This window comes from Ursus americanus, chromosome 2 (genome assembly GCF_024610735.1).
Source record: "Ursus americanus isolate L20-20 chromosome 2, mUrsAme1.1.p, whole genome shotgun sequence".
Classification (NCBI taxonomy): domain Eukaryota; kingdom Metazoa; phylum Chordata; class Mammalia; order Carnivora; family Ursidae; genus Ursus; species Ursus americanus.
Window position 1 is genome coordinate 69,443,065 of NC_142128.1, and position 14,237 is coordinate 69,457,301.

Here is a 14,237-nt window from a genome sequence, read left to right on the forward strand (position 1 = left end):
TCAGGAGATCTTTCGAGGCCTCCTGCCGCAGAAGCAGGACGTAGGGGTGCCGACCGGCAGCTTGTCCTTGGCTTCCAGGATGTAGAAGGTCTGAGTGGCGAGGCAGCTGACCGTGGGGTCGGGGTCTTCCTGCAGGGACCTGAGGGCTGCAACACGGGGACCGCTAAGCTGCTCGGAACAGAGCGAGGCTGCTGGGCTGGGCGCCGGCTCTGGGCCCCACCGGCGGGCCCAGCGGGACGGCTGGCAGACGGGCGGCGCAGCGGGATGGGGACTGGCGGCTTTTAAAAAACGAGCCAGAACTCCTGCTGGGAGGCCGCCCTGCTCAGTCACGAGCAGGAGGACACACTGGCCCCGGGCTCAGCGAGACGTGAGCCCGGCCGCTTCTTCAACTGCCTCCACAACCAACCTTCCCGGCCCCCTCCGCCACCCCCCTCCTGCCCGCCTCTGCCCTCCTCTTCTGCAGGGAATAGCTGTGAGTGACGTCCTCGGACTTCCCAGAGAGCTACAGCCAGGGGTTCGGGCAGCAGCAGGGGACGCGGCAGAGGCGGGAATAGGGTGCTTGAGACAAGACGGAGGAAAAGGGAAGAGCATGGCGTTGGGGGGCGCGGCGGGGGTTGGGGATGGCGGAGAACACACGGTCTATCGCAGGAGCAGTACTAGCGGCTTCACGAGAAGGGGCTGGGAACCCCTGTGTCCCCCAGGTGAGACTCTCTCTCAAGAGTTCCAGGAACTGTCCTGGCTGCTGACCGGCCTGGAGCTCACCAGGGGTGAGGGTCAGTGAGGGAACAGGAGGAGCGGGAGGGCTCTGGCCAACGCCCCACTTCGTTCTTTCCAGGGATCATTTTCGTGAGCCGCGTGCCCATTTCCCCTCATTTCTGCGACTTCCCCGCTGACACCAGTACCCTTAGAAGCTGCAAGGAGGTGCGACTGGGTTGCCACTCACCTGTATATACTTCCTCGATATCACTGGCCTCTTCTGCATCTAAGGTTTGGATGATCTGGCCTACGGGAGCGCACAGAGCACCTCAGGGGCCCCACAAGGGACCACAGGGCCCTGGCTGCCCCTGCTCTCGTGTCTCCTCCCCAAATACACACGTCCTTCTTTCCATCTTTCGCTCCCCCTACCTGGCCTTGTCTAGACTTTTCCCACACGTAGAAGTTGCTTCCCCTGTTCCTGAGGGTCATCGGCAAATTGGGCTGGGGGAGAGGGAGGGGATCCCTCTGTTCTAAAGACACTGTTCCTTGGGGCGACCTGAAGCAGTCCTCCCCAGCCTCCGAGCGTCAGAGCAGCACCGACACGCTGACACCCCGCCCGTCGGGAGTTTTGCTGGCCTGGCCCACCAGGACTTGGCCCATTCCGCTGTAGGAAAGGTCACCCGACCCAACCCGGAGCCTGCTGCGGGGCGGGGAGGGTGGGGGGAACAGGTGGAGACCGAGGGATGGGTGGAGACTACACAGACTACGGTGGGAACAGTCCTGGGCAAGGAGCCCCTTCACCCTCCAATGTTACCTCGGGCTCTTATATCCTCGTGTCCCCGGTCCCCGGGCTGTTTGAAGGATGCTAGGACAAGGACACAGTGGCTCCAAGAAGAGGGACAGTGGTACCTGCAAACCGTACTGCTGTCTGGCGGATAGGGGCCTGTGGGCTCTTAAGGAGGGGCATACACTGCTTCAGGAACCACGGGGCCTTCTCTGCCTCCTGCTCCAGCTGTGAGAAGAGGAGCCAGATTGGGTAAGGTGCCCACTGCCAGTTCTTCTGCCCCCCTCAGCCAGTCCAGAGACATCATCTCAGTGCGAAGCCCCGTCAAAACATTCTAGGGGCACCTCGCTGGCTCACTGATGGAGCATGTGACTCTTGATCTTGGGGTCATGAGTTTCAGCCCCCCGTTGAGTATAGAGATTACTTAAAAAATTAATTATTTTTTAAAAATTCTACATTTCCATCCCCTCCCACCCCAGCTCCTGTAGTCTTGTTTCCTCCATGAAGCCTTCCTGGATTGACAGGGGGATCAATTTCCCTGTGGAACGCACAAAACCTGAATAGATTTACCCCCAATCTTTTGCTCACACATTCCTCCTACTCCCAACCATAGAGGAGTGAACCCAGTTGTTTCAATACTGTTTAGTACATCTTGGCTTAAAATCTTCAATCTCAAGGTCATCTGCTCTAGGCTACAATAGAACCAATCGTGTCTACACCCTTCTATTTAAACAGAGCCTAGCAGGGCCACATGTAATTAAGTGTTTTAATACCTTCCTTTCCCTGCCTCGGCACGCACCCACTTCTGCGTCCATCCAGATTGCCTGCCTTGAAGGTTCTGGGGGATGACGTGTCCTGCTTTTGCAAAAGACCTAACCCCATTCCCTGAGTGTCCTTCCCAGGGACTCTCCTACTCCCCCTTTACACTGCAGCCCAAGTTCTTAAATGAGGAGGCTACGTCTGTGATTTGTCAGACTTTTTTGGTAGAACATCTTTTCTTCAAATAAAAATCCTAACTGGAAACCTAACATTCCAAACCAACAGAAGCCTGACTGCTCCGTTTGAAGGGTCTGTGAGACGGAGCCCCATCCACTGCTCACCTCCCCCAGGTTTGAAGTTACCCTGAGAAACCCCTGGATTACTTGTACCCTGGTCTCCTTGCACCATGCCGCTGAATCAGATCTGGCTCCCAGGGTCCAAACCCAACATGCACATCCAGTCTTTATCTCCCTGGACTCACACGACGGTCACCATGCACTGCTGACCGCTCATCGCTTCCTGAAACTATCTCTTTCCTAAGTGACCACCATCCTCCTCTCCTCTTGTTCCCATTCTATTTCTTGGCCTGGTTTCCCTTCCTATTTTCCTTCATGGGAAACTTGGAACTGATGCTTCCTGCTTCCCGTGCCAGGACTGCACACCTCCTGTTCATGAGCCAAAACCAACCTGCAGATTTTTTTTCATTTGCTCCACACAAAGCTTTAAACACCGTAAATGATTTGCCAAGAAAAATCTGGTAAATTTCACCTAAAATCAGGATTTCCTGCTTGTCTTAACAAAGTGGAAAATCGAGCATTACTGAGCCCACTGTATCTCATAGACTCACTTGGTTCTCAACCCTTTCCGCTGGGGACTGTACAGTCCCAGGGGAGTTATCGAACCGGGGGGGGATGTTTTTGGTTGTCAAAGTGATGAGAGGGAGTACACTAATTTCGAAGGCCCCCTGCATATTTGTATCAAAATCTATTTCTAATTATCTGTGCTCAGAACCTGACCCTGTCTTTTATATAGACACAGAATTTATTTTTTCACAGTTCAAATACACACTGGGGTTTCCTAGGGATCCATCTACAATATGAAGCAAAGAAAGACTGTACTTCATTTCACGTAGACCTTCACCAAATATTGTCCATTACTCTGAACGTCATAGCGCCAAGGGCCACACTTCTCATGGTGTTTGAGTCCCCAACACAGCAGTCTGGTACCATTCTGCATTTGTAATAGGTCAAGTCACAGAGATTCCACAGAGACGGTCAAGGAGTCAACTACTTCACCTTGTCTTCCAGAGGAACGGGCGCCACATACTCACATCTACTATTTACGTTATGTTCTGTTACATTACGTAATGTTATATCATGTCACGTCATGTAGCCATGTCATGTATGTTATATTGCACTACAGACATATTTACATGCTATTTTATTTAAAATTACTTTCATTTCTCCTTTGGAGTTGGGGATTATATTTACTTTGGAAATCTGTACAGGTGGAGGCTATCATCTGTGAATTTCCTTTCAGGATGAAGGCGGTGTTACTGAGAATGTACCAGAACAAGGTTATGCAGTATCAGACCCTGCTGAGAACAGAACAAGGCTGTGTAGGGTCCTGACCACGCTGAGAGGCACTGCCTTCACGGGACCCCGGGATCTTCGATTCCCCTCCAGGGCCACCCCGTCTGCTTCTCTCTTTAACGTTCCCTTCGTGGCCTTGTAGGCATTTGAGTTCCCTGCCCCTGCTCACATCATTCCAAGCCACTGACAGCTCCCCCCACACCGGGCTCTTCTGCCCTTATTTCTCAGGATCAAATTATATAAGATGACATAGGCAAAGTCCCTGGAACAGAGTGAGTGCTCTGCACCACATCCCGTGTATGGCAGCACCTCGGCCTGCACCCCTGATCCCTTCTCTTGGCCTAAGTGACACCTTGCTTTCCATTTCCCCTCTTCCCAGATGGCACTTCCTCCAGAAAGCCTTCCTTCAACTCCCAGACTGGGCTGGGCACCCTTCCTTTGTGCTGTGAAGTACATTCCTCTCTTTTAGTCCTCACCACAGTATTCTAAATTTGTCTGGTTGTGTTTCTAGCTCGGCAGCTTAGACAGGGAGCAGTGGGACGGCAGGAACCAGGTCGAGGTACTGGGCACAAAGTGGCTGCTCACTGAGCTCCTCATTATTGAACTGCAGCAAAGCCCAGATGCTTCAGGAAGCAGACTGCTGGCCCCCCCACCCTCCCTGCATAGGAGCAGAATGGTCAGTAAGCTGCCACCTTACCAGGGCTCTGAGGATAGTCCATACATCTTTCTCGGCAAATATCACTTTGAGCCTTGACCAGCCCAGGATGGCGGCCGTGTGGCAGAGGGCAGGCCGGCAGATCTGGAGAGACAGGAAGACTCGGCATGAGGAGTTATGGGGAGGGGGCTGGGAGAACACGCAGAAGGGCACAAGGAAGGGAGACAAATGGCAATGAGTCCAGTCCTGAAGGGAGGGAAGGCTCCGGTGAACCCAGTGGGACCCAGGGGCGAGGAGAGAGGCAGGGTCCTCGAGGCAGCTTGGCTGTGCCTACACCTGTTTCCCGCTAATGAGCAAGATGCCTGGTTGTAATGATGTTCCCAGGTGCTGTGGTACGGCACTGAATGAAATGAAACTATCCATCTCCTAGCCTCATGCACCCACCACATGGCTTCCCATCCCCGAAAACAGTCTCTCTGAAACTGATTTCCCCACAGACTTCCAGCAACTTCGCCACCTGTGCCCATCAGAGGCCTTGCCATAGCAAAGTAACCTCGTCTGGAAACCCAGCGTCCTGTGACAAACTGCATCAGCCACTTTTCAACTTTCCCCAGCTGCCGTTCACATCCCTGGCCCCCCACAACATGGACCAACCCCGGGCTCTCTCTGTCCTGTCATGACACTGCCTCATGGGAACCTCTCTGCTGCTGGTGGGGGGTGGGGGGGGGATGTTCTCAATTCAGTGCAAAGGAGCCTGCAGGGAGCAACCTGGAAGGAAGGCCATGATGCCAAGGGCAGAGAACCAGAGAGAGGCACTGTGCCAGATGCTAGGGTTTTCCTCCTGGGAGTCTTCCCACCCAGGGCATTCCACTATGTGCTGGTGGCCAGCTGGAGAGAGCCAGGACGGAGAGAAAACCCTGGTGCAAGCATCTGGTCCCATCTGGCCCCTCCCTACAACTCTCCAACGTCAGAGACAAAGCAACTCCCCCAGCATCTTCCAATCTCACGACAGCCCCCTCCTTGGCGCTCAACACCTGTTAGCATTTACCTCCCGTGACAACCGGCGACAGAAGACCAGGCTCCAGGGCCTGGCCTCTCACCTGAGCCACGCTGACATTCACATCCTCCAGGTGGGCCACAAGGAGGACTATCAAGTTGAGGACCTGGTGCCTCAAGGGGAAGACAAGCATTCTCCTCTTGACCTTGGCCAACAGAGCCCTGTAGGTCTCGAAGGCTGCCAAGCGCAGGTGTTCTGACTCCTGCGGGAGAAGAGACACACACACATGGGGAAGACACCTCCACTTCCGTCCACCCAGGAGGGACGGGTAGCCCCCGAGCTCCCCGCTCCCACCACGCGCTCCTACGCACACTCCCTTCCCCCCAGTGATCTGTTGTGATCGCACAGCACCCCCATTCTCCCTTGTCACTGCCGCCTGCTCTCAATACATCTCACGCCTTTTACAGCCATGACCCAAGAGGGCATACCCAAGCAGACCTCTACAGAATGGCCTCACTTTCAGGCTTCAGGGGCCTTTCTGGATAATTCTGCCCACTCCCTTGGACACCCAGAGAAGGGAAATGACCCCGCAGAGGGCTTCACCTTCTCAAAGAAGGGCCCGAGCGTGAAGGTGAGCTGAACAAAGAAGGAGGAGGAGTGCTGCCAGCTGAGGTGCTCGGCGAGACACTTGAGCACCGTGAACGTCTCCATCACAATGTCGCTGTCCAGGGAGTAGCAGCAGTTCAGCACGTAGGGCTGGAGCATGTGGAGCTGTCGCACCTGCAGAGGGACCACTACTCAGGAAAGGAGGCTTCCGGGGAACTACTCATGCGACAAGGGACTCGCACTGAGATTCAAGCGGATCCACGAACATGAGCCAGCGCTGCCACGCTTGACCTCCCTCTTTTCATCCTGGGACTGGGACCGGCCCATAAATGGGCGGCAGTCAGAGGGAGCTGCCCTGGACGACCTTCTGTCCTCACAGGAAAAGAGGAGAAGGCAGAGGAGAGCCGTCCTCCCACTACACCCAGAAGTTCTCAGCTCCACGGCCCTGAGCATCCTGGGGATGATGCCAATCTCTAGGACACCTGGATGGCCTGAGTTCTTGGAATTGGCTTGGACTTTACTCTGAAATGACCCATGAAAAACCTTCTCTTTGGCGCATGAATGGCTCAGGTCCTTGACCCCCGTAGCCAGTGGCCTGGCTTCATGAGGGTTCCCTGGGTCCGATCCCAAGAGTGTGGTCCACCCCATCTGTAATGACACACTGGACCTCTGGGCTTTTCAGTTGCTTCCCTGGGTGACAAGATCTCTTAAGAGCATACCGTCCCCCCCCTGCCCCGCCCCTTACCATGTTCCCGTGCTTTGCAAAGATCCCCACGACCTGCAGCAAGAGCTTCACCGTGGCGGGCTCCTCGTACTGGAACCAGTCTGCCAGAATGCGGATGGCGCCTTCATCCACTACGGCCGCCACCCCCGAGCAGCGGAGCAGCTGGCAAAGAGAGACCGAGAAAACTGAAATGACAGACAAGGAGAACAAAACCCCCCAGTGACTTCGAATCTAGGTTCCGATTTATTTATAAAGAAACGTTCTTAAGGATTTGGAAGGACAGGTAAAGAGGCCAAAGCTTAGTTGAAAGGTAACTTCACACTCTATCATTCCGGAAGTCATTCACTCATACTGCAGGTGATCCTCAGGCATCTTTGATGAGGGGAGCTGTGGAAGATTAAAGAAGTGCACCCAGCTATTTACAGATAGCTGTGTACAGATTATTTGACCATGGAGAAAAATCTGGAAGGATACATATTTGGTTGCTTGCCTCTGAAATCTCTGGGAGAGGAGGAGGTGGCAGGTAGAACTGATACAGTAAAAAAAAAAAAAGCACATGTGATTTCATTTGTACGTTCATGTCAAATTTGTATGGGTCTATATGTCATTTGAAATCAAATTGTAAAAGACAAAAGCTAATCAGATACAGGTAAACCAGAGGCGCTTGCTTTTGTGTGTACGCACATGCACGTACTAACATACGTCTGCATTTGCATGTGCGATCCCACTGGCAAACACGTTTCCGAGGATGGAGCAGCCCTTTCCACTTGTCTTTGATTGGCAGCCCCAGGGGACCCAACTAATTTTCGTGCTAGCCGAGCAAGTTTCTCAAACTCTCTGAGCTTCAGTTTCACCCTCTACAAAACAGAGACAGTAACGCCTTTTTCAGAGAATTGCAGTGAAAATCAGAGTCACTGAGCTCCCCTGGTCCTTGAGCGCCCCGAAGAAAAGTGCACGGCCCTGTCTGTGTTCAACGTTTCTACCTGGGATCATCACAGGGGAACGGCCGAGGGTAACGAAACAGGGAAGTTGCAAAGGGCTGTGACATCCTAGAAAGCCTTCCCAGCTGCGGTCTCTTGTTTATACATTGTGCTCAGCTGTCTTAGCTGGTACATAAAACCCCGTTGGTTCTCCACTTTAAAAGCGGCTCTCTGGTGAAGGTCTGAGAGTGGGGTTTCCCCCGGCTCCTCACTCCGGTGCAGTCCCAGCCTCCTCCCCAGCCTGCTGACACCTCCCTCCACTCTTCTGGACCCGAAAATCCGGTAAGGGTGGCCGATGAGTAATTGCCATTCACATGACCGTTTGTTTCAGTTGGGCATTATGGTGTTTGGGGAAGCTTCTAGAGTGGGTCTCAATCCTAGCTGTATTTCTGGAATACAGCTTTAAACGTGGGAACTTCTAAAATAAACCGATGCCTGGACTTCATCCCAGACCAATTCAAATAGAATTTCAAGGCAGGGAGTCGGGAGAGGGAGTGAAGTTGTGGTTTGGCATTAGTGTATTTTAAAGCTCCTGGGAGGATTCTAATGGGCAGCCAGAGGTCAGACCTACTGCCCTACAGAGAGTGTCCTGTCTTGTGGGGCTCCCCGCCCCCCAGCCGCCGGCAGCTTGCACCCTGTACTGTTTCTCAAAACTGGGTCCGAGGACTACCTGTACTACAAACACCTCGGGGGTGTTTACGGAAAACAGAGACTTCTGGACCTTACTCCGGAGCCACTGAATCCACGACTCTGGGGATGGGGCCCGGGAATCGGCATTTAAACAGCTTCCCTAGTGACATGAGGTCCACTAATGCTAGACACCCACTGAGCTAAGCCACCCTCCTCCATGCAGAGCTGTGCACCCTGCACCGACATTCCCACATCCGCACATCCCTACCAGGCGTTCTGCCAACACAGCCTACATCTTCGAATGCATATACCAGCACCCCTACCAACACGCACATACTCGCTCACGGCCGTGGGTACCTTCCAGCAAGACGATGCCGTACAACCCGCGTCAGGACACATTATGACACGCTAGGGGAATATCTGCTTAGATTCTAGTATTAGCACTGCTTTATTCTCTGAGATGGTCAAAGTAATCCTCCGTTTAAAAATAATAATAATAATCAGGTGCCTTGAATTTTAAAGGGAGCCTATTTAAAGCTACGGTGAGCCAGAAATCCCAAAACTTCCCCAGACACTGCTGGTGGAAGTATAATTTGGTACAACTTTACTGGAAAGTAATTTGGCATTAATGTAAAAAATTATAGAAGACATTCATAATTTTTGAATATATTCAATATTTAAAGAAATAATATTTAAAGAAATAACCTGGAATACAGGCAGTCTTTTGCACAGAGGTGTCCGCTACAGTGATATTTGTAATAGTGTAAAATTGGAAACAAAATGTCCAATAAATTATAGAACATCTTTGTGATGAATTATTACATCACCATTAAAATTTATGTTTGAAGATGCTTGAAGAGAGCAGGATACAGAGTATTAGAGAATGACATCATATTAGAATATGATAAAGACAGACACACACACCCATTCAGGCCAAAACCTAAAAGTGGTTTCCCCTGGGTATTGTGACTATTAATGGTTTTATAACTTTTAAAGTTCTTTATCATATGTTCTAAATTTTCTACATTTTTTTTTCTGTCGAAAGGCTGAAATACATTGAGTCAATCAGTGGTACTGAGCAAAGATTCCTTTTAAAAGGCTGGTGAAGGTCAAGGTGGCTGAAGGAAAGAGCTATGTCTTCCCATATAGTCAGGACAGAGTTGAGCTGCCTTAAGATTCAAGAGGAATTACACCAGATACATTCCAAGCCTGTGACTCAAGGTAACCTAATTGTCACTAATAGTGTCCCCCGACCCTTCTGTAAGGCAGGGAGCCACAGTAAATTTGGCCACCCCTTCCTCCACCAGCCACCCCTGGAGGTGTCCCTTGGGTACAGCTGCCTTCCAGAGGAACCACACTCACCCTCCCTCCTCCCACCAAGAACCACTCACTTCAGTCATGAACACGAAGGCCGGTAAGTGATTCGTGTAATCCTGTTCTTGGAGCATCCTGATGATGAGGCTGAAGATGGGGCGGTTGTGCCAACAATTCTTGATGACCATTGTCCTGCCGATGAGAGCAGAATGCTCAGGATCAGGCATGGGCCCCAGGAGAGAGCCAACAAGATGGGAGGTCATCTGGCCAGGGACGGGGGCAAGGCCTACCTGGCCAGCAGGGTGACCCCCTCATAGTGTCTTTCAGGACTGGTGAGCAGCTCCCAGCCCCCAAGTTTCTGAACATAAGACACATAGTCCCCATACCCAGTACTTCGCATCAGGGTCTTCAGGGCCTCCATGCTGGAACTGGAGAGAAGGCAGAAAGCAGACAGGAAGTCATCCCACCATCTGTGCTCCTCTCCCTCACCTGCAGCCTGCCTGTCTACACAAATCATGAACTGTTGGTAGTGGGACAGCCTTTAGACCCTGGCTAACATTTTACAAATGAGACACCAGGGCTAAGAGAGCTATGGGGTCCCTGAGGTGATGCAGGGAGCCAGCAGAAGGGTAGGGAGTGGAGCTCGGGTGCACGGTCTTATCCATTCTACTGATTTCACTTTGGTACTGAATCTTGGCATCAGCCCAGTAAGTCAGAAATACTCTTTCTTAAATAGTCCAGTAAGACTTGTTGAAATGATGTATGCTGAACACACTCTGTGCCCTACATGGGAGATGTGAGAAGGGTGTCTAGAACCAGCAGGCTGGGACTAGGGCAGGCAAGTGGCAGGGGAATGACTAGGCATGGCTGCTGGATGGGCCCTGGAGCCACAAGCACTGGAACTCTGGCCCAGAGGCCAAAGGTACCTGACAGGGTCTACCCATTCGGTTACACGCTGCTGATCCTGGCTTTCCGTGTCCCCTTCAAGCACGAGGAAGGAGATCCGGAACAGCAGGGCCATAAACAGGGAGGAAAAGAAGGTCTGCACCTCCATCCGCCGACTCGGTTCCAGCAGGAGCTCATGGATGGCCCTGGTGGCCTGAGGGTGGGGAGGAGAGCGGGGGCATTGTCATCTTTCTATTCCAACTCTCAGGTCCTGTCACCATGAAATCTCTGCCCATAACCTATCAGGATGATGGGCTGGCCCAGAAAAGCCCATGCTGCCAGGGCAAATCAAAACTAAATTAGTGTGAGCCAAGAAAATGAAGGGCAATTTCTAGAATGTTATTATTTTTAAATGCTCTCATCATAGTCGTGGTTATTTTATTCTCTCATAGACCTTCAGAGTTAAGGGGGCGCTGGGGTGTTTGTCTTACCTAAGCTCACCCAGGGAGAAGGAGAAGCTAGTTCTTCTGTCTCCCTACAAGGCAGAGACAACTAGAAAACCCTCCCTCCAACCACAAGATTCTGCCATTAGAATGTTCAACCAAACATGAATATGAAAAAGGGAGAGGCTCCAAGAGCTCAGGACAGCATGGGACAGGGCCCCAGGAAGCCCCCCTCCCCCAGCACCCACTCCCCTCCATGGGCCCCTCCATACAATCAACGGAGAGATCTCTATCCCGTGGCTGGGCTCCTGGCCCTTTGGTTTCTGGTGTGGAGTCATTTTCTGCAGCAGAAATTCCATGATCACTTCATAGCCTTTGGGGAATGATGCCAGGATTTCCCAGGGCTTGTGAACCCCTCTGTAGAGGCAGAAACCCACCGACGTGGTCACCCTCCATAGATTCCACAGGGCTTCCAGGGAAAGGGACTCCAGGCTCCATTGCCCAGTGTTCTAGCCCTTCTCTTTTTCTCCTTTCACTCCTTTCACTTTGTCCTCACCTCCAGACCTCTGTGTTCTCTATCATCTCACACATAGGTAAATCCAAAGATGTTCACTTGGCCTGTGAGCCTGATATGAGAAAATATCTCTAGCTACACTTCAAAGTTGCAGATCAGTCAGTAGAGCCTCCTGTGGTGTCCTCTCTATCGCCTTGTCCAAGCTCTCATTACCTACCCCATACTTATTAGTCATTAACAAGCAATCTTCATTTCCCTAAGATTAAGGTTCTCTTAATTTTCTTAATTTCTTTACAAAGAAATTCTTTCCTTTTGGTGCTGTGTTGCCCAGGACAGAGCAAGCACATTCCCTTCAATCACTTCCCCTGATTGATGCTAAAAACACTGATCAAGTATGAAAGCAACTATTTGAAGATTTTGAAAATTATTAATAGCAGGTGGATTGGGGGAAGAATGCAACAATCTGAAAAACAACACTTACTGGATGAGTTTCCCAGATTTTTTTTCTCTTTTATCTCCCAACTTTGACCCAAAGCTAGCTCCAGTGTTAAACTATGCAGCAGGAACATGAAACAAAATCTCTCAGTAAAACTCTGTCATTCTGCCAGAAGTCCTGGGAAAACAGGACCCCAGGACTTGTGGCTTTATGAGAGTATGGGTGGGATCCTTCTTTGTCTCTTTTCTCTCCCAACACTGTCCTGAGGATGGCGCCAGAAGCCCGCTGTGTAGTGGGAGTGCAGGTGGCAACTGTAATAACACCAAGGACTTATGACCCAGAGAGTATGTGCATGTGGAAGGGAGAAACCCCATTTTCTCGTTTCTCATTTTACTGCCCTAAACATGGTCCCAGTTGTGCAATTGTATTGGCACAAGCAGTAAAATTGTGAGAGAAAACCCAGCTGTCTAGATAGAGGACTTGGAAAAAGTGTTCCTGGAAGCCAGAAAGTAGGAGAGAGAGAGAGAGAGAGAGAGAGAGAGAGAGAGGAATTCCTAATTCTGTAAATGAGCCAACATATAAGTTCTGGGATCACTCCTGAGCTGCACATGCACTGGGTAGACCCAAATGACCCTTGAGAAGCTCACCTGTAATACAGACACAAAGCAGCAGAGCAAAGACTTTAAAAACTTAACAGACACTGAAATTACATCCAACAGAAGGTGAGGCAGAACTTGCAGTCTAAACCGTACACTGGGTTGATTGCTTTTAAAAAAAAATCAATATTCTTCAGGAGAATTTAATAAGACCAAGAGCCTTACAACATCATATTAAAAATGTCCAGACTATAATCCAAAATTACTTGACATACAAAGAAAAGGATAATGCGATCAATTCTCAAGGAAAAAAAAAATCAACAGATGCCAATCCTGAGGTGTTGAAAGGAGCAGTTGAAGATATTTTTTTTTCCAGATAAAGACTTGAGACATTTTATATATGCTCCATGAGGTAAAGATGAACACTGTTGAGATGAATGAAAAGATAGATGTTCTCAGAAAAGAAATAAAAGCTATTGGGGGGAAAAAAGCCAAAAAGAAATTTTAGAATTGAAAAATAAAATACCTGAAACGAAAATTAACTGGGACCTAGGAAACTGGAAATAATAGAGAAAAGAGTTTGTGAACTTGCAGCTACATTAACAAAAATTACACAATCTGAAAAACAAATTAGAAAAAAATTAACAGGGCCTTTTGAGACAACATCAAAAAGTCTAACATTCATGTCATTAGAATCTTAGAAGAAAGATATGGTGCAGAAATTGTATCTGAAGAAATAATGGCCAAAACTCCCCCCAAATTTGGTATAAGACAAACTCGAGAAGTTCAGTGAATCTCAAATAGCATAAACTCAAACAAACCATGCTCAGACACAACATAATCAAACTTATCAAAAGTAAGATTTTTTAAAAAATCTTGAAAGCAGCCAGGAAAAAAAAACACATTCCATACAGGAAAAATTGCTTGAATTATCGCAGAGTTCTCAGCAAAGACTATACAGTCCAGAAGACAATGGAATGACCCATTTAAAGTGATAAGGGGGGAAAAAGCCATCAATCTAGAATTCTATATTCAGTGAAAATATTCTTCAGAAATTAAGGTGAAATAGACACTCCCAGATGAAAAAGACTAAGGGAATTTGTCACCTGCAGACCTGTTCTGAATGACATGCTACAGGATGTTTTTCAATAATGAAGGAAGAGCAACAAGAATGGTAAATATTTGGGTGAATGTAACAGACTATTTTTCTCTCAAGTTTAAATATAGGTATGATTATTGAAAGCAAAAATGATAACATTTTTTGGTGTGCTAGATGTAATACATATCACAACTATAAGATAAAGTAGGGAAGGAAAGGGAACCTATATGCTTAAAGCTTCTACATTTTCTTGAAGTTGTAAAATATCAACTTTACATAGACTATAAAAATTTAGGTATGTTAAGGATCCTAAGACCCACTAAAATCCTAAAACATTGGAACCAAAAACAGAGGAGACAAACAGAAAACAAATCATAAAGTGGTAGACTTAATATAGACATATATATATATTAAATATGTAAATATACACACACAATAGAATATACTTTGCCATAAAAAATGAGAAAATCCTGTCATTTGTGACAACAGAGTGGACCTTGAGGGCATTATGCTAAATGAAATAAGTC

General features: G+C 49.3%; 1 protein-coding gene across 1 annotated transcript in view; it reads right to left on the reverse strand.

Moving 5' to 3' along the window:
• The window catches only part of LOC148110653 (maestro heat-like repeat-containing protein family member 7), a 28,981-nt gene continuing 14,744 nt past the window's right edge, over positions 1 to 14,237 (reverse strand). The window contains exons 12-22 of the mRNA XM_087865992.1: positions 11,338 to 11,482; positions 10,664 to 10,836; positions 10,028 to 10,165; positions 9,815 to 9,929; positions 6,835 to 6,975; positions 6,087 to 6,263; positions 5,587 to 5,745; positions 4,529 to 4,630; positions 1,606 to 1,708; positions 944 to 1,003; positions 1 to 146 (exon numbers count right to left, since the gene is read on the reverse strand). Coding sequence (XP_087722118.1) covers positions 1 to 146; positions 944 to 1,003; positions 1,606 to 1,708; positions 4,529 to 4,630; positions 5,587 to 5,745; positions 6,087 to 6,263; positions 6,835 to 6,975; positions 9,815 to 9,929; positions 10,028 to 10,165; positions 10,664 to 10,836; positions 11,338 to 11,482 — 1,459 coding nt within the window. The remainder of the gene's footprint in view (positions 147 to 943; positions 1,004 to 1,605; positions 1,709 to 4,528; positions 4,631 to 5,586; positions 5,746 to 6,086; positions 6,264 to 6,834; positions 6,976 to 9,814; positions 9,930 to 10,027; positions 10,166 to 10,663; positions 10,837 to 11,337; positions 11,483 to 14,237) is intronic.